The sequence below is a fragment of the Larus michahellis genome, chromosome 18 (assembly GCF_964199755.1).
Source record: "Larus michahellis chromosome 18, bLarMic1.1, whole genome shotgun sequence".
Lineage (NCBI taxonomy): Eukaryota > Metazoa > Chordata > Aves > Charadriiformes > Laridae > Larus > Larus michahellis.
This window is the reverse complement of record NC_133913.1, coordinates 3,081,749-3,099,755: the sequence shown is the minus strand read 5'-3', so window position 1 is coordinate 3,099,755 and position 18,007 is coordinate 3,081,749. Positions and strand designations below refer to the sequence as shown.

The 18,007-nt window shown below is 63.0% G+C and overlaps 3 protein-coding genes across 6 annotated transcripts; 2 read left to right on the top strand and 1 right to left on the bottom strand.

Moving 5' to 3' along the window:
* The first annotated feature begins 13 nt into the window (after positions 1-13).
* Positions 14-2,247, top strand: PTGES3L (prostaglandin E synthase 3 like). The gene is made up of 7 exons (XM_074562256.1): positions 14-277; positions 560-673; positions 793-859; positions 1,177-1,275; positions 1,663-1,752; positions 1,864-1,917; positions 2,046-2,247. The coding sequence occupies exons 1-7, from the start codon at positions 270-272 to the stop codon at positions 2,055-2,057; spliced, it is 444 nt and encodes a 147-aa protein (XP_074418357.1). The 5' UTR covers positions 14-269; the 3' UTR covers positions 2,058-2,247.
* AARSD1 (alanyl-tRNA synthetase domain containing 1) lies at positions 2,245-10,212 on the top strand. 4 transcript variants are annotated; one of them, XM_074562246.1, is made up of 12 exons: positions 2,346-2,505; positions 2,584-2,706; positions 2,802-2,961; positions 3,441-3,498; positions 3,856-4,012; positions 4,106-4,222; positions 4,849-4,979; positions 5,123-5,189; positions 5,374-5,465; positions 5,917-5,971; positions 7,021-7,115; positions 9,663-10,212. In XM_074562246.1, exons 1-12 carry the CDS (start codon positions 2,467-2,469, stop codon positions 9,931-9,933), a joined length of 1,365 nt encoding a protein of 454 aa, XP_074418347.1. In that variant the 5' UTR covers positions 2,346-2,466; the 3' UTR covers positions 9,934-10,212. The 4 variants fall into 4 exon arrangements, with proteins under 4 accessions (XP_074418350.1, XP_074418347.1, XP_074418349.1 ...); XM_074562248.1 differs by lacking the exon at positions 9,663-10,212 and adding an exon at positions 7,284-7,658; XM_074562249.1 differs by having other exon boundaries at positions 2,245-2,706.
* On the bottom strand, positions 10,169-16,475 carry G6PC1 (glucose-6-phosphatase catalytic subunit 1). Its single transcript, XM_074562250.1, has 5 exons — positions 14,209-16,475; positions 13,038-13,147; positions 12,180-12,288; positions 11,839-11,954; positions 10,169-11,312 (listed from the first exon to the last, which is right to left on the bottom strand). The coding sequence occupies exons 1-5, from the start codon at positions 14,619-14,621 to the stop codon at positions 10,801-10,803; spliced, it is 1,260 nt and encodes a 419-aa protein (XP_074418351.1). The 5' UTR covers positions 14,622-16,475; the 3' UTR covers positions 10,169-10,800.
* Between the last annotated feature and the right edge of the window lie 1,532 nt (positions 16,476-18,007).

The window sequence follows — 18,007 nt, the reverse complement described above, 5'->3', positions numbered from 1 at the left end:
GCGGGGCCTGGGCGGGGCCAGCGCGCCCCCTGGCGGCCCGGCGGGACGGCTGCGGCGGGGCCGGGGGGCGCGGGGTGCCGGGGGGCGCGGGGCGCGTGGCCCGGGGCGGCACGCGATCACCGAGAGCCCGGAGGGACGGAGCTGGGACGTCGACCGGGCCGCGGGGGTGGCCGCGCCCAGCCCGGTCCGGGCCCGCCGACCCCCGCACCCGGCCCCGCCGGCAGCCGCGCCCCCGGCCCGAAATAGCGCGGGGCGGGGCCGGCACCGCCATGGCGAGGTGAGGACGGGACGGGACGGGACGGGCACCCCCGCGCGGCGCCGGGCCCTGGGCAGCGCCCGGTCGGGGCTCGGGTACCCGCCCAGGGTCCGGAGCCTGAGCCACCGCCGGCCAGGAGCCCCCCGCCCCGGGCAGCGGGGCAGTGGCGCCGGGAACGGCAGGGGAGGGCGAGGGCAGGGCGGCCCAGCCCCAGCGGCCAGGCCGGGTACAGGCGGGGGGCTCCTTCCTCGCCCCGGTGCCGGCCCTGCAGGGCACCCACCCGCTGCCCCGCTGCTTCCCCAGGCAACCGGCAAAGACGTTGTGGTACGACCGGCCGCGGTACATCTACCTGGAGTTCTGCGTCGAGGACAGCAGGGATGTTAAGGTCGTCATTGAGGACCAGCGGCTGGTGTTCAGGTGAACACCGGGACAGGGCCCTGGTGGGGGGTGGCTCGGAGGACAGGGAGGACTCTGTCAGAGCCAGGCACGCGGGGCCTCAGCCCTCCCTAAGCCAGGCCGTTACGGTGTTTTGGCAGTTGCAAAAATGCAGACGGCGTGGAGTTCTACAACGAGATCAACCTGTATGCACGGGTCAACTCCAAGGTGAGGCTTCCCCCCAGCAAACGTTCTCCGACAGCCCGCGTCAGGCTCTGAGTTAAACCCAGCCTGTGCCGGTTGAGCAGCGCCGCTTCGCGTTGAATCCTGCCCCTTTCCCAAGAGCCCGAATGGGGTGAGCACTAGCCCTGGGCCTGGACCTGGCACTCTCAGTGCTGCCTAGGGCCAGGAACAGCTCGTCTCCATGGATCTGTGTGTCCCACAGCCTGCGCGTGCCTCAGCTTTAATCCCGTGCGTGTCTTGCAGTGGGTTACAGAGGTGGGTCCGGCAGCCACGGAGCTGAGGCACCCCCAATCTCTTGACAGGACTCACGGGAGAAGCGCTCCGACCGCTCCATCACGTGCTTTATGAGGAAGTGGAAGGAGAAAGTGGCCTGGCCGCGCATCACCAAGGAGAACATCAAGGTGTGTGTGTGGCGTGGGGCAGCCAGGACCAGCCTCAGCACGTGTGCTGTCTCTGCACCGCATCTCGCAGCTCCCGGGGAACAACCTGCCCCGGGACAGGCACTGAGGGCCCCAAGTGGGCACCCCAATACAGCGCTCCCAAAGAGCCTGACCTCACGGTCACCCCCCATCCACAGACCTCTGCCATCCCCGAAGGACGGGGCACCCCTTTCTCTTGACACAGGCTGGGTCGGGACCAGCACCCGCAGGCGGGGGGACGCACTCCCCTTCCCCAGCCTGCCCAGTCCCTGCGCCTGCCCATGGAGCAATCCCTGGGCTGCGAGGAGGGGGCTGCCCAGTCCCCTCCGTGCCGCCCCCTCCCTCAGGGGATGCCCTCTCCGCCCACAGCCGGCCTGGCTCTCCGTCGACTTTGACAACTGGCGAGACTGGGAAGGGGATGAGGAGGTGGAGAGGGCCATGGTGGAGCAGTACGCAGAGGTGAGCCGGGGGCCGGTGAGCTGCAGCCCTCGGGGTCCTGGGGCGTGTGTGGGGTGGGTGCTCGGCATGGGGGGAGCTGGGCATTCCCACAGCCATTTGTTTCCCGTCCAGCTCCTGGAGAAGGTGACAGACAAAGGCCCTCCCCCGGCCATGGACGACCTGGATGTAAGTATGGCCACCGGCTGCTGCCCCCGCCGAGCCCAGCCTCTGGCTCCAGATGCTCTCCTGGGGCAGCCGGGGCCGCGCTCCCCGGGGCCGCCCCTTCCCTGGCACCTCGCTCCTCTCTCCCGCAGGACGACCTATGAAGCCGGGGACGCCGTGGGAGGCCGCCCGGTGCGCCGGCAGCGCGCACCGCCGAGGCGGGGCTCCCGGAGGCAGCGGAGCCCCCCCCCCCCCGCCCCCCCCCGCCGGTTCTCCGCCGAGAGCGGCGGGAGCCATCCGGCCTCCCCGTGCCCGTTACCCGCGCGGGGCACGGGGCAATAAACGTGAGCTGCCGCCGCTGTCTCCTGTCTGTCGGGGACCCGGCCCGGCCCCGCCATCGGCACGGCCACCGGCAGTGCGCGCACCGCGCGTCACCCTGCGGGCCCCGCCCACCTGCGGCGCGGACGTCGCCGCCAGCCCCGTGTCCCTCCGCGGCCGCCGTCGCCGCCAGCCCCGTGTCCCTCCGCGGCCGCCGTCCCCGCCAGCCCCGTGCTTCCCGCCGCCGGCGCGGCCATGGCGTTCCGGTGCCAGCGGGACAGCTGGGCCCGGCAGGTAGCGGCGGGCCGGGCGGGGCGGGGCGGAGGCGGCAGAGCGGGCAGGCCGGCCCTCACGCCGCCGCCTCCGTTACAGTTCGCCACCAGGGTGGTGTCGTGCCAGGCGGCGGAGCTGCGGCCCGAGGGCGGCGGGGCACCGGTGCGCGGGTTCCAGGTGGTGCTGGAGGACACCATCCTCTTCCCCGAGGGCGGCGGGCAGGTACGGGCCAGGCGGGTGGGGTGAGGGGGCCGGGGCGGGTAGTGCCGGCGGCGCTGACACCCCCCGACACCCCCCCCCCCGCCCCGTGCCCGCAGCCGGACGACCGCGGCCTCATCGGCGAGGTGCCGGTGCTGCGCGTGACGCGGCGGGGCCCCGAGGCCCTGCACTTCGTGCCCGCCCCGCTGGAACCGGGCGCCGCCGTGGTGCTGTCGCTGGACTGGGACCGCCGCTTCGACCACATGCAGCAGCACTCGGGTGCGTGACCGGACTCCGGGGCCGGTGCCCCCGGGGAGGGGGTTGGCCTGTACCGGCGGAGGTGTTGGCCAGTGCCTGGAGAAGGGGTTGGCCGGTGCGGGGGGAGGGATTAGCCGGTGCCCCCGGGGAGGGGCCAGCTCCACGGGCCAGTCCAGGTCCAGTCCTGGGGCGCCGGCCCCGGCAGGCGCCTCCCCTGCGGGTCTCCTCGGTTCGTGAACAAACACCCCCCTGCCCCGCGAACAGCCCAGGGAGGAAAACTTGAACTTGCTTCGAAGTCTGGCATGTGCCGTGGTGCCCTCAGGGTCCCGGGGCCATGGCCAACTCCTCTGTCTGCTCCGAAGCAGCAGCACGAGCCCCGCAGCACCCAGCACATACTGGGCATTTGCAGATGTCCTGAAAGCACAAAAAACACAGTCTGAGTGAAAATCTCTTTCTATATCCAGTGGCGCTCAAAGCCGTTGCTTGCATGTCTCTTCCAGGACAGCACCTCATCACTGCCATCGCAGAACAGATGTTTGGATTCAAGACAACTTCATGGTGAGCAGGGAAAAGGCTCCTTTTGACCCCAGCCTTACCTTGTTTGGTGTGTGCCAGTGTGCTGGGCCACGAGGAGCTGAATAAATGAAAAGCAGTTTGCCCTTGGACATTTCACTCTCGCTCAGAGGGGCTGGGAGAGTGACTGAACTGGAGAGAAGCTGTGCAAAGTATTTGCTCTGTCTTCTCCTCCTCCAAGTGTCTGGTATGGATCTGGTGCTCCGTAAATACCAGGGAGAGGAGGAAAGTGTGTTTTGCTTCAGTTGCCACGTTCCCAGCAGTGGGATGGCACTTAGTGCCGCACAGAGGGACCTTCCAGCCGGTCTTAGCTACAGCAGCAGATGTTCTCCGTCGGTGCAGGGAGCTGGGCCGCCAGCGAAGTCTCATTGAGCTGGACACCCCCTCCATGACAGCAGAGCAAGTAGAGGCCCTGGAGAGGAGCGTGAATGAGAAAATCCGGGAGAGGGTACCAGTGACAGTGCGGGAACTGGCTGCAGATGACCCTGAAATTGAAACAGTGAGTGGTGGGGAGAGAAATGATGATATCGGTGGGACCAAAATAACGGCGGCGTGGATGTCACCCTGTTTGCCATTGTCCTCCTTTGACTAGGTGAGAAGCCGTGGCTTGCCGGACGACCATGCGGGGCCAGTGCGAGTTGTTGACATCGAAGGCGTAGACTCCAACATGTGCTGTGGGACTCACGTCTCCAACCTGAGCGACTTGCAGGTGGGGGGCTGCAGCGGGAGCCTTGCGCCATACGTTCAGACCTGGCACAGCAGATCCAGGGTCTGCTGGAAACTGTCCCGATGGTAAAGGGGGTGGCGGAACCCCACGCTGGGCGAGCCCCCCCAGGGCCGTACACAGGCTGACGTCTGTGTCCAGGCAGGCTCTTTCCCGCTTTGTCACAGAACTCAGCCCTTGTCTGCAGCAGTGACATTTTCTGAGCTGCCTCTGCGGAGGGCGCGTGGTATGGGGCCGGTTGGGCGGTGCATTGCTGGGTGGCAGCCGTTTGTTCCTTCTGCTTAAAGCTCTGATGTTTTTGAGCGGAGATAAAATTCTTGAGCTGCCTTTAGGTGTTTCCGTCTTTTCAGTCGTTTGGTGGCGTCCGTATCCCAGCAGAGACATCCAGATGGGCTGCAGAGCAGCCCGTGACTAGCAAATTGTATTAATTCCACTGTATCACCGTCTTTTCTTTTTTGTATGGTGACCTTGTGGCTGATTTTAAGCAGTTTATTTTCGCTGGCAGAGAGCCAGCATTCACAAGAAGGCATGGCCTAGTAGGAACCGACCCACCTGTGGGAGCATAAGCAAAGTACTGTTCTTTTCTGACCAGGGTGATTTTCTTTTTTAAGGTTATTAAACTCCTTGGCACAGAAAAAGGGAAAAAGAACAAAACCAACTTGGTTTTCCTGGCAGGAAACAGAGTGCTGAAGTCAATGGAGCAAAGTCACAGCACTGAGAAGGCTCTCACCTCGCTGCTCAAGTAATAACCTTTCCGCTTTCGTTGTTTCATCTTTACTTACTATTCCTTCTAACAAACACCACGTAAGCCTCAGGGTACGCCTACGCGGTGCTTTTCTGATGTTACGTTCAAAGTGGCGATGCAGATGCTGCTTGTTCTTTCAGAAACGGCCCAGGTGAGCACGTAGAGGCGGTGAAGAGGCTGCAGAGTTCTGTGAAACTGCTCCAGAAGGTACGAGGGGGGCTGAGAAAAGCAGATTGCGGCTGCTTCCTCTAGACCTGAGCTTTAGTCCTGATAACTGGGAATTGAATCGTAGACATCAGTTTTTAGGGAAACTGCTCCCGTTCTGGGAACGCAACTCAGTGTTCACGCTGACTTCTCCGTCTGCAGTACGGTTTATTTGCTTTCCTTTCAGAATAACTTGAACCTGCTTAGAGACATTGCTGTTTTGATAGCCCGGGACTTCAAGAGCAAACCTGTCCGAAGTCAGCTCTTTGTGCTACACAGGTATGGGGGAGTTCGGGGAAAAGGGTAAAATGGAATCTTACACCTTTTGTGGCAGTTGCATCACTCCGACACCTAGTCAGGCTTGTTTCTCGAGGAGGAATATAACCACGGTGAATAGAATATTAAACTGCCCCAGCCTGCTGGAGGGTTGTGGAGTTAAAGGGATGCGTTCGTAGTTCAGTCGCTGAATTCTTCTGCTTTGATAGCTGAGAAATAACTGCATCTACCTGATTTTTCTCCCTGCCCTTGATATTTTCAAATAAAACTGAGGAGCTCTATTTTTTAAAGATAAACACTTAAATAATTCCTAATATGTCCACAGGAATGCACAATGAGGATTTAGATATAGACGGAAAACCTCAGGCCTTTGGTTTCCAATTGATATTTTGGACTCTAGAGGGGACTTTTGCTTTTTTCTGAAGCGTTTTTTTTTTTTCACCCATCCATACAGGAAAGAGGGTGACTCTGAATTTATGAACATCATCGCTAATGAGATTGGGACAGAGGTGAGTTGCTGATTTAGACTTACCTTTCACCACTGGCCTTTTCGCTCAAGCTGCAGCACAGGCTGGGCCAGGCTCTTCTTTGTACCAGAGTCACGAGCTGCAGGTCCGTGTCCTTTCGAAAGTACCGTGTCCAGCTCTGGGCTCCTCGGTTCAAGAAGGACAGGGAACCGCTGGAGAGGGGACAGCAAAGGGCCACCGAGATGCTGAGGGGACTGGAACACCTCTCTGATGGAGAAAGGCTGAGGGATTTGGGTCTCTTCAGCCTGGAAAAAAGGCGACTGAGGGGGGATCTTATCAACGCTTATAAATACTTCAAGGGGGGGGTGTCAGGAGGATGGGGCCAGGCTCTTCTCAGTGGTGCCCGGGGACAGGACAAGGGGTAACGGGCACAAACTTGCCCCTGGGAAGTTCCATCTCAACAGGAGGAGGAACTTCTTTGCTGTGAGGGTGGCAGAGCCCTGGCACAGGCTGCCCAGAGAGGTGGGGGAGTCTCCGTCTCTGGAGACATTCCAACCCCGCCTGGCCGCGTTCCTGTGCCACCTGCTCTGGGTGACCCTGCTCTGGCCGGGGGTTGGAGGGGATGATCTCCAGAGGGCCCTTCCAGCCCCGGCCAGGCTGGGATTCTGTGGTAAGCTACATGAGGTCATTGTCCCCAGCAGCCTCAGCCTGCGGGGGAATCCTCCACAGTCAAGAAGTACAACAGTGAAAATTCAGAGCCTGTCCCCTAAAGAGCCTTACAGAACCTCATCGGCTGTTTTAGACTAGACCAGACTATTTTGGTTGGAAGGGACCTACGGCAGTCACCCGGTCCAACTGCCAACCGTATCCTTTTACCTTAGGATACCCCAGTACCCGTTCTGTCCCCCACAACATGCGATGAAGCATAACAGGTTCAAAATCCCTCTCCCTTTTGCTTTCTTCACATTGAGTCTCTGTCTCAGCAGTGCACACAGACTCCTGAATTGTTTGCGTGTGGCCAGTGTCTCTGTCCTCTTCCCGGAGGAGGAGGGCACTGGTTATTCTGGAGCATGGTCTGTCTCTGTCCGCAGGACACCCTGCTGTTCCTGACTGTGGGAGATGAGAAAGAAGCAGGACTCTTTCTTCTAGCGGGACCTGTTGAAGCAGTTGAGAATTTAGGTCCCAGGTAAGACGTTCTACGGTTTCTTTAAAATTAGTAAGAATTCTAGGATTGCAGACTAAGCAGCTGAGGGGTGTCATTAGGGCATGGATCCTCGTTTGCTCTCTGGAGCAGGTTAGGCCAGGCCACTCTTCCCCGCAAGCGAGTGGCCTCCAGCCCGTGCTGGTCTTGCAGGGTGGCAGAGCTGCTGGGAGGCAAAGGAGCTGGCAAGCGAGGCCGCTTTCAGGGCAAGGCAACCAAGATGAGCCGGCGAGGAGAAGTGCAGGCTCTGCTCCAGGAGTTCATCAGCCATCGAAGCCCTGAAGCGTAAGAAACGATTCTCGAAGTAGGGCTGTCTTCCCTGCTTCGTATGAGCTCCACCAGCTTCTCTTCTAGAGAATAAAGACATAAACCCAGCCGCGGGTGTGCAGAGGCTCCGTGGGAGCTGGTTTAGTGCTCATGGAAAACTGGGGGAGAGGATCTGCCATCCACGCTCTGCTGTAAGAGTTCTTTCATTTCTCTGGACGAATGGTCCACACTCTTACGTGATTAAATGTAGACGTTATTTAACCGTTTTGTAGGCTTTCTAAAACCGAGAGAAGGGCCCTCCCGTTTGCAATTTACATTGTGGGTCTTTGACGAGGAATAACTGCTTTGTGAGCACGTTTATTTATAATGAGCTGGATGCATTTGAAAAATCAGAAGGTTTGAGTATGATATTTGCCAACCAGCGCAGAGAAAATGAATCACGCTTTTGCTGCTGTAATTTGCCATTGCAGTCTCAGCTGCAGAAACTAAAGGGCGCTGTGGAGCCACAGTGGGGAAAAAGCATGACAGGTAGTTTGGGAACTTTTTTTTTTTTTCCCCACCTTCTTGCTAGAAATGGTAGGACAAGTTTGGTCTAGCTGTTGGTAATGAACAGAAACAGAAGAAGGGCCTACAGGAAGGATGGGGAGGGACTCTTTATCAGGGAGTGTAATGACAGGACACGGGGTAACGGCCTCAAACTGAAGGAGGGTGGATTTAGATCGGATATCAGGAAGAAATTCTTTACTGTGAGGGTGGGGAGGCGCTGGAACAGTTTGCTCAGGGAAGTTGTGGCTGCCCCATCCCTGGAGGTGTCCAAGGCCGGGCTGGATGAGGCTTGGAGCAGCCTGGGCTGGTGGGAGGTGTCCCTGCCCAGGGCAGGGGGTTGGGACTAGGTGATCTTTAAGGTCCCTTCCAACCCGAACCATTCTGTGATTCTCTGAAAAGAAAGCTCTCTCCCAAGGAGATTTACCTGTCATGAACACGGGCTGGCAGCAGCCCCCGCACACAGGGTTTCCGCAGACGGCTGACGCGGCGCCATTCGGCCCCGAGCCCGTTGGGCTGTTGGTGAGCGGCAGCAGCAGGAGCAGGCACAGGGTTCCGGCTGCCGGGGAACAGCAGCCCTGGTTCCCACCACGCATGGTGGGCTCCCAGTGAGGGGCCTCCTGCGGCCACCTCCATGGAGTCTGGCTGCCCTGTCCCCATCCATCCTGGTTGGGACAAGCGCTGGGCCAAGCCTGCCCGCTCCCCAGCTGGAGGAAACTATCTTAGGGCTACCGAGATGCTGAGGGGACTGGAACACCTCTCTGATGGAGAAAGGCTGAGGGATTTGGGTCTCTTCAGCCTGGAAAAAAGGCAACTGAGGGGGATCTTATCAACGCTGATAAATACTGAAAGGGGGGGTGTCAGGAGGATGGGGCCAGGCTCTTCTCAGTGGTGCCCGGGGACAGGACAAGGGGTAACGGGCACAAACTTGCCCCTGGGAAGTTCCATCTCAACAGGAGGAGGAACTTCTTTGCTGTGAGGGTGGCAGAGCCCTGGCACAGGCTGCCCAGAGAGGTGGGGGAGTCTCCGTCTCTGGAGACATTCCAACCCCGCCTGGCCGCGTTCCTGTGCCACCTGCTCTGGGTGACCCTGCTCTGGCCGGGGGTTGGAGGGGGTGATCTCCAGAGGGCCCTTCCAGCCCCGGCCAGGCTGGGATTCTGTGAAACTTGGGGGGGTGTGTGCTGACCCAGGTGAGTTTTCTACAGGGAATTAGGGCCAGAGCTGAGCTCCGTACCGAGTGAGATCTACAGCAAACTTTGTCATGGAAGGCATTTTAGCGGGGCTGGGTTTTAACGCAGGGTTCTGCTGGGGAGCAGTTCGGTCAGGGGGAAGGTGCTCTCTTGCTCTCGGCGTAGCGGTGGCGGGAGGGCTCCCGTCAGAGAGCTGGGAACGGCTGCAAAGCCTCTACGCTTGGCAAAGGCCCATCCAAGCCGCAGCAAGACAAGGGACGTGAGCACGGCGCTGCTGGACGCCGTCTCCCAAAGGCAGTGGAAGATGTGGGCAGGGGAGGTGGCATCTCTCAGGTGGCCACGGCGGAGAGCGCGGCTGACTCTTACAGCTGGGTGTGGGGTAAATGCTACAGGAGCTGGTGTTTGGGGAAGATGCTGCACATGCAGACGAAGGGTCTGGCAGGAAGAAAGTACCTGTGCCTTCGAATCTATTTTAAACCGTCTCAGACTGACAGAGGATGTTGACTAACTGAGTTAATTGGCATCTGCACAGCCTGAACGGCTTCGACATCGGCAGGGCGAGCCCGCGGCCAGCTTCCTGCTACCGAGCAGAGGCAGGAGCCAGGACGTGGCAGCCGGGGAGCCGAGCCGGTGGCAGCCACGCAGCTGGACCCCGCATTGATGCAGTCAGCGCAGCCCCCGCAACCTGGGGGCTCAGCACAGCCCCAGCCGGCCGGTCCCAAAGCCGCGCTTGCTTCCATAAGCAGCGAGGGGACACGAGTGCGTCCCTGATCCTGGCACAAGGTGCACCCGTAAACCCATGATAAACGGTGCAAAAAGCGGCTTGTCGCCTGCCGCTGTGTTGACTGCGCCCAAGGGTGAGGACCGGGGATCCTGGCACTGCCTTTCCCTATGGATTGGCCGTGCCTTGCAGGTGGTGGTGGGGCAGCGCCCCGGGACAGCGGCCCCCCCCACCCCTGACACCACCAGCAGCCCCCGCGCTTGGGAGCCGATCCCCCATCCTGCCCCACCAGCCAGTGAGACGTCGAACTCGCCGGCTAAACACAGCCTCGGCTTTAATTAAATACCTCGTTTGCAGAGACGCCCATATGTATATGTGTATATAGATGCGCGTCACACGCGTATACACACATATGCATTGGCGTACCCCGCGGTACTGCACACCGCAGTGAATACTGAACACCCCGGGGCTGGGGGCGCTCCCGCAAAAGCCGGTGCCTTGTCTCCAAGTCACAGTGTCCGCCCGTTCCTGTAACAGCCGCCTCGCCGGCAGACCCCGAGCACCCGCGGGTGAGCCCCCTGCTCCCGGTGCTGCCGTGCCCGGCCCTGCAGCGTGGAGGTGGCACGTCCCCATGAGCTGCAGGGGAGCACAGGGACTTCCCCCCGCTGCCGCCGCATCCTGGGCTGGTGACCCTCCACCCGTGGGCACGGGAAGGACAACAGGAGAGCCCTGTGCTGCCCATCAGCTGGCCGCAGACCGCCCGAGCCTACAGGCACGACTGGCATCGTGGGTCCGTGCTGCGGGAGCCACCCAGCACCGCCGCCAGCCCGGCCCTCGCGGTCCGCTCCCGAGTGGAGTCAGTCTGTGCGGGTTTAGCGGGGAGCAAACAGTGGGTGGGGGCACCCATGGTCCAACAGCTGCCCCCGAGCCCGGGCACAGCGTTACCAGGCTAGGCAGCCTTCTTGTTCTGCGTGGCCAGGAGCTGGGAGACGCAGTAGGGGATGAGGCCGACGGTGGCCAGCGGCACGGCCGCGCTCTTGCAGAAGGAGAGGATGTAGAAGAGCAGCTGCATGTGGGAGGGCGGCTTGAAGGCGTCGAAAAGGTGCAGGATGAGGAGGGAGGCGGCAACGCAGCCCAGGCGGAAGGGCAGCTGCCGGCCCTGCTTGCCCCGGCAGCTCTCCAGGTACATGTGGGAGTTGAGGGCCAGCCCCAGCCCGAAGAGGATGCCCAGGTTACGGAGGAGGCTGGCGAAGGGGGTGGTGTCGATGTGGACCCACTCGGGGTGGGCGCACCAGTTCCGCGCCCTCTCCAGCGTCCACAGCAGGTCCACGCCGAGTACCCGCAGCAGCAGGTAGAAGCCCATGGCGAAGCTGAAGAGGAAGAAGGTGATGCCCAGGTACTGGCGGAGGCTGGCGTGGTAGATGCTGTGGATGTGCTGGAAGGTTTTGGCCACGGCCATCCCTGCGGATAACAAAGCGGGAGAGGAGGCGGCGCTGATCAGCGAGCGATCGCCTGCCTCGGGGCGGAGGAGCCGAGTGGAGCCCACAGCCCTGGACGCTCCGGTGGGGAACATGAGCCGGGGGCTACCCAGCTGCTCCCGCACGGTGCTGCCCGCCCCGACGGCCACCGCTGTGCCCCGCTGCCCACGATTCTGCTCCCTCGCCCAGTGACAACCCTCTCACGCCCCAAGCCTGCCCTGCCTGTGCATTCGGACACCTTTGCTGTCCCTCAGAGCCCAGCAGCGGCTGGCAGTGCCCTGCCCACCCGACTGGGACTCGTGCCTCAAATGGGATGGGGACAAAGGCACGTCCTGGTGGGCATCCTGCCCGTGTCGATGAGGCAGTAACTGCAGAGCCACGGACGCAGCTTTGCGTCATGACCCCGCACACGTCCGTCAGGCTGTGCACCCGTCCTGGCCAGCACCATGGGTGCTGCCGTCCAGCACGGCGGTGCCGCAGGGAAGGGGGCGGGGGTCCGAGGCACTCACCTGAGATGACCCCCGCGATGACCTGATGGGGGAAGTGGGCGGCAATGAAGACTCGGGACAGGCAGACGCAGACCTGAACTGCCCAGAACCCCGTCCAAAGCACCGTCCACAGCACCCTGTGAGGGGCAGGTGGCCACGTCAGTGCCAGGGCTGGCTCCTGCTGTCCGGGGCACCGCCGTCGCGTACCCCGAGCAGTGCCTGGCCGCCCACCGAGCCCGTCCTCTTGCACACCCCATGGCCCCGCCGTCTGATCACAGCCTTGTGCCTCACCGGGCTCAGCTGTGCCCGTCGCCGCTGGGGCAGCCTCTGCCCAGCACGGGAGGGTTTGGCACACAGCTTACCAGTATTTAAGTGTCCTCAACCGCTTCTTCCCCATGGCAGCAGAGAGGAGGGCCGTCACCATGGTGTAGTACACGCCTGCTGCACCCATGGCGTGGCCAGAGGGGCTCCCTGGGGGAGAAGAGAGCCCCAGGTCAGACCCCCCCCTGCTTCGGAGCGGGTGTCATGGTTTCAGCTGGGATGGAATTAATGTTCTTACAGGCAGCTGGTATAGCGCTATGTTCTGGATTTGGGATGGGAAACGGCACCCAGCACCTGTACCCCGGCACCAAGATTGGGAGAGGGCACTGGCCATCCCCAACAGCTCACGCTGAGTGTGCCGGGGATGCCAGCAGCCCTTCCCTGGCTCCCGTGGAAAGCCGTGGGCAAAGTACAGACAGAGCTGCTCCGGAACCGAGCAAGCCCCTTGCCCATGGAATGGCTGCCTGCATTTGGGGCTGGGGGCTGAGCACGGCCCTGGCCCGGGGCCAAGGCTGGGCTGAGCACCCGCAGGGGTTTGTGCTGAGCTGCCACGTCTGCGCCGAGGGTCAAGGTCTGCGCAGGGGCTGCCCTGCCTCCGCTCGCCGCAGGCACGGCTGTCGTCCCCGCAGCACGGCGGGGGCCAGCGACGGCTCGGCTGTAACGGCCCCCTCTCGAGAGCTAGCAGGGGCCTGTGCTGCTGGCGGGCTGCCGGCCACGGCCATGGTCATGCCAGCACCCCCCACCCTGCAGGAACCGAGAGCCGGAGTGAGAGCTGCGTGTGCAGCTGGGGACGGGGGACACTACTGGGGCTAGGGGACCCTACCGGGGCTGGGGGACCCTACCAGGGACGGGGGACCCTACCGGGGCTGGGGGACCCTACTGGGGCTGGGGGACCCTACCGGGGCCGGTCTCACAGGTGAGCGGGAACTGCTGGATCTCCGGAGCAGAGGTGTTGCTGTAATAGTCCGTCTCGTGGACCCACCAGTACGGTCTCTCCCCAAAGAGGATCCTGAAAAGAAAGAAGAACAGAGGCTGTCAGGGTCCTGGGCACCAGAGCGGGCAGACATGGCTGCGGTTTCAGCTCTAGCCTGGAGCTGGAAGAGGCGAAGGAGCCATGAGTGGTCCAGGGCATCCTGACAGACACAACATCCCACTGGTCGCTCGGTCCCAACAGCCGGCACTGCCTGTCCATGTCCCCAGACAATGCTCTGAGAAAGAGGAGCAGCGTCCGCTCCCTCGAAGCGTTTTCCAGGCCTGGAGTAACTGTCTCATGGTGGCATCAGAAGCAGAGGCCACCCGTCCCTGTCACATGTGCAGGCAGCGTGGGCATCCCGGGGGATGTGAGCGGTGGGGCACACACATCCCCGGCCGTGCTTCGGGGTCCTGCCGCCGGGACGTGGGACGCAGCCCCTGCCGTGGGCACACGCAGCCCCGGAGCCTGGGGACGCTGAAAAGCAGCTGCGGGGATGGCTCCGTGCTGGCACACCGCTGCCCCGCGGGGATGGCACCCACCGCTACCGGCTGGCACCCAACCCTGCCGGGTGTCGGGGGGGATCGGCCCCACGGTACAATTAACGCTGCCGACAGGGCCGTCCTGCGCCTGGAACGGTGGCGGGTCCCTTGCGCGCTCCCCACCATGGCTCCCTTCGCGGCAGCGATGCCAGCGTTACCAGCCGTGGAAAGGAAGGGGATATCAGTCTCCTGGTTTACCCACGGGAAACGCTCCCCTAAAACATCGGGGGAGCACCAAGCCCTAGTCCCGCGCATCAGAGCCGTGCCAGGCTCCCCCCGCCACCGCGGTGAGAGACTCTGAGCAGCCCCCGTGCAGAACCGCAGCCCCGGCCGACGGCGAAGGGTCTGTTTGCAGGACGTCTGTCTCTGCCCGGCTTCTGGGGAGGGGGGAGACGCTGCTGCAGGCTCGGGAAGGAGCGGCCATTCCCGCTGCCAAGCCGGGGGCTGAACTCTAGGCTTTGTTTTACACCAGCGTGAAGGCTGAGCCTGCACATCTGGCCCGCGTTAGTCCAGCTGTGCCAACAGGCCCGCGGGGAGCCGTGGCACGGGGCCACTCACCACTTGAAGACGAGGTTGAGCCAGTCGCCGATCACGGCCACCCAGACGAGCCTGATGCCCACCGACTCGCTGAAGTGGAACCAGATGGGGAAGAGGACGAAGAAGGCGTTCCTGAGGTCGGCGGCGAAGGAGATGAAGAGGAACCAGTCCTGGGAGCCCTGGAAGTGCTGCTGCAGCCAGTGCGTCGCCTGGATGCCCATGTCGTGCAGGAGGTTCATGCTGGCCTCCATCCTCCCCTCCAGCTGCTGCCCCTCGGCACAGCTCCGGCTCTCCCGCGCTCCACCGTGCCGCCGGGGTTTTATACTCTGCGGGCTCTTGTTTGCCGCGGGCAGGTCACTTGTCCCAGCACCGATCTTTGGACCCAAAACCACTTTTGCCAAAGGTGCATCACCGGGGGGGGTTGTTACAAACATGTTTGGAACACCTTACATAAAAGGGAAAAACAGGCTTCGGGGGCGCGTGGAGTGTGGAGCGCTCCGGCACCGGCACCTTAACCCTTCCCCGCACTGTCCCTCCCCGCAGCACCGGGGGGATCCCGCGGCCCCTGCTCCTCCTGCCGCCCCATAGAGCAGCTCAGCTGCTCCTGCTGCCCCCGGCCATCGCTGTTAGCAGGGGGGAGGCCGAAGCACCCGCTTGCTATGGGACCCCACTGCGGAGCTGCCGCAGCCCCCAGCGGAGACACTCCCCCCATCCCTCTGCCGTCACCCCCAGCACCACCGGAGCATCGCAGGGATGCCCAGGAGCATGGACTGGGCGGTGGGGTGGGGTGGGGGGCAGGCTGCCCACCCCCTCCACCACCACATCAGCTGAAACCTCTGGCTGACGAAAGAAAACCTTGCTGCCACGGCGTTCGCCAGGCTGATTTATCCAGGGCTCCGCGCGATGGGAAAACTTTGAAAGCCCGAGGGAGCGAGGCTCGGGGAGCTGCTGGCTGCCAGCCACCTTCTCCCGATCTCTGGTGTGGGGTTAAAGGACCTTTGCAAATGAGGTCCCCTGGGAGGGAAGGCATTCCTCCCAGCACGGCTCCCCTGCCTTAACCCCCTCCTGCACCAAACTGCCCCGCCAGACCCCGGCTGCGGGGACGGAGCCCAACACGCCGCTCATCCCGCCGGAGCCGGGTCCCTGCCCGTGGCCTTTCCCCCCACCCCAGCCACGCCGCAGTGTGGTGCCGGCACCGCAGCTCTGTCGTCCCGTCCCTCCCTGGGAGGTAACGGTGAATGAGTAACACGGAGAGATATTTCCAGGAGCCCGAGGACACAGGGTCAGCCTGGCAGGAGGAACCTCCTTCCCCAGCTCTGGCCGCGCAGCCCCATGGCGGCGGCGTGGGGAGCCCAGCCAGCGCCCGCCGCAGCGACGCAGGCAGCTGCCCCCGCCAGGGGAACGGGCAACGGAGGCGTTAATGATTAGCAGCCAGTGAAAATGCATCACTTATCTCCCTCCTCGAGAAAGTTCAGGTCAAGATCCTTGAACCGCTGCCCCGGTGCTGTTTGCCAGGCGCGGAGCGGGCGGAGGTTGTGTCCAGCGCCGAGTCCTGCCCGCAAACAGCGGGTCCTGCGGCCACCATTCCGCCTCCTCGCCTGCACGGGCACCGCGGGGCCTAAAAGGCAAAAACACGGCAAACCTTCCTCCTTGGAATAGAGGCATGTGCTCTTGGAGCTGCCAGGCCGAGGAAGAGGGATGGTATTTGCAAACGCCCGAGCTCTGAAGGCACAGGGAAAGGTGGGTGCAGGCAAAGCCTGACCCTGCACTCAGCATCCTTGTCCCAGGCTGTCCGGGTCCAACTCCGTCCCCAGGGATGGAGCGCGGCCGGAGCATCCTCGCCGTGCTGGGGAGCCCCAGGGTAGTGCAGGGGGGGAGGCAGCACCAGGGGCTTCACGTTGGTCCGTGCCATTTCCCAGCTGCCCTCAGTGAACGGGAAATGTGTGGGAAGGAGAGGACGAGGGGCAAATGCTGCAGGATCAGCCCCAGCCACGGACACATCCCTCCCTGTCCCTCCCATCCCGGCCTCGCTGCGCCCAGGGGAGATGCACCCAGGTGTCCCAGCCCCCGACTGAGCTCCCAATCTACAGAAAAAAAAAAAAAAAAACAACAAAGCAGAAGTTTGCACGGAAATCGAACTAATCTTGCAAAACAAATTCCCCAGCATCTCATCCCCGGGGTCCTCAACCCAGAGTGGCTTTGGCCGGCGTGAAGGAATGCGACAGACTTGGCTTCCGCGTTCAAAAATATTTTGAAACAGTCAGCAATAAATTCTCCCCGAGAGATTTCACAGCAGAAAATGGGGGCAAAAGGTGTTGGGGGAGGGGGAGTGGCGTGCGCCGGTCGCCTTGGAAAAAGTCACTGCAGGAAAACTGGGGCCGCAGCGGGGAGAGTCTGGGAAAGGGGACAGGAGCTGCCACCTCCTCCCTGCCGGCGGGCGCGGGAGCGAGCAGAACGCTGCCCACAGAGCCGTGTGCCAGCGGCGCGGCGCAGGCCAGCGTCCCCTGCACGGGGGCGAGGTTGCACGTGCCACAGGACAGGTCTGTGCCGGAGCTGCCGGGGTCCGTACGGCAGAGGTCTCCCAGCGCCGGCTCCGTGTCCTGCGCTTCAGGTGCATCCCCGGCCTCGCAGACGCCGCATGGAGCCGGGGCTACAGGGGCTGCTCCTGGGTACCATGAATGAGGTTTTGCACCCTGGTCAGTTTGGCTACCGGCTCTGGGAGCGCCATGCCAGGCTCTGGCTCATCCCCTGCACCGGGCAGCCGCGCTGGCAGTGCCACCGGCCAGGGACGTGCCTTGCAAACTGGCCGGGGTGGCTTTCCCGGGGGAGGAATGGGGCCAGACTGGGGGTGCTCTGTTTCTGGCACTGGGGTCTGAGCGCAGCGAGCCCAGCATCGGCTGGCAGCCCAGGAGCCTGCGGTGTGCCTGCGGTGACAGGGGCTGGCTGGGGGACACGGTGTCCCCGCAGTTCCCAAGGCACCGGATGCAGCTGCGGGAGGCGCGGCACACGCGTGTGCCGTAACGTGATGTGCCGCACGCGGTGCCAATGGTTCATCCAGAAAGTTCCCAGCTTGCCGCAAGGTCTGGGGCCGTCGGCGAGCCGGGTCGCTGCCAGCTCGGGAGCACGCCTGCTTGCGTCAGCACACGGGCAGAGTCCAGGCAGCGCTCGCAAACACCCGGGCACACAGCGGCCGGCACCGAGCCGGCTGGCGGCCACCTTCCCCTCGCAGGGAGCATCCCGCCTGCTCCCCCGAGCCCTGGAGGTGCCTCTGTGGCACGGTCCCCCCTGTCACCCCAGGGAGCGCCGCAGCCTCGTGCTGAGCCGTGGCCGGGAGCTGCCCACTCGTGCCCGACATCCCCTCCCTGCGCCGCAGCGAGCCCAGCCGGCTCCTGAACGCCGCCGCCGTTATGGCTTCTCGAGCCCATCGCAGGGTGGCCCTGGGCAGACCCAGTTCCACGGCGAGGGTTCAGAGGGGATGATGCCCACCCCCGGGATGTCCCCTCAGGGACACGTTGGCCAGCACTTGGCAACTGCAGCCACATGCCAGGGCCGGGCCGTGGGGCTGGGGCTGAACCGCCCTCGCCAACCCCTCCATGCGTCCGGCCTGACGCAGCGGGGATGGGCTCTGGAGGCTGCGGGATCCCACAGCCCAGGGCTGTGCGCACAGACGGGCAGCAGCCAAGGCCAGGACCGATTAATGGGGAGTTACACATTAACTCCCTTGTTTGTCCCATATTCCCTGTCAGGAGCCTCCCACCAGCACCCGGGGGCCAAGAGCATGGCCGGAGCACGCTCCCGCAGCCGTGCCGGGTGCTGTACT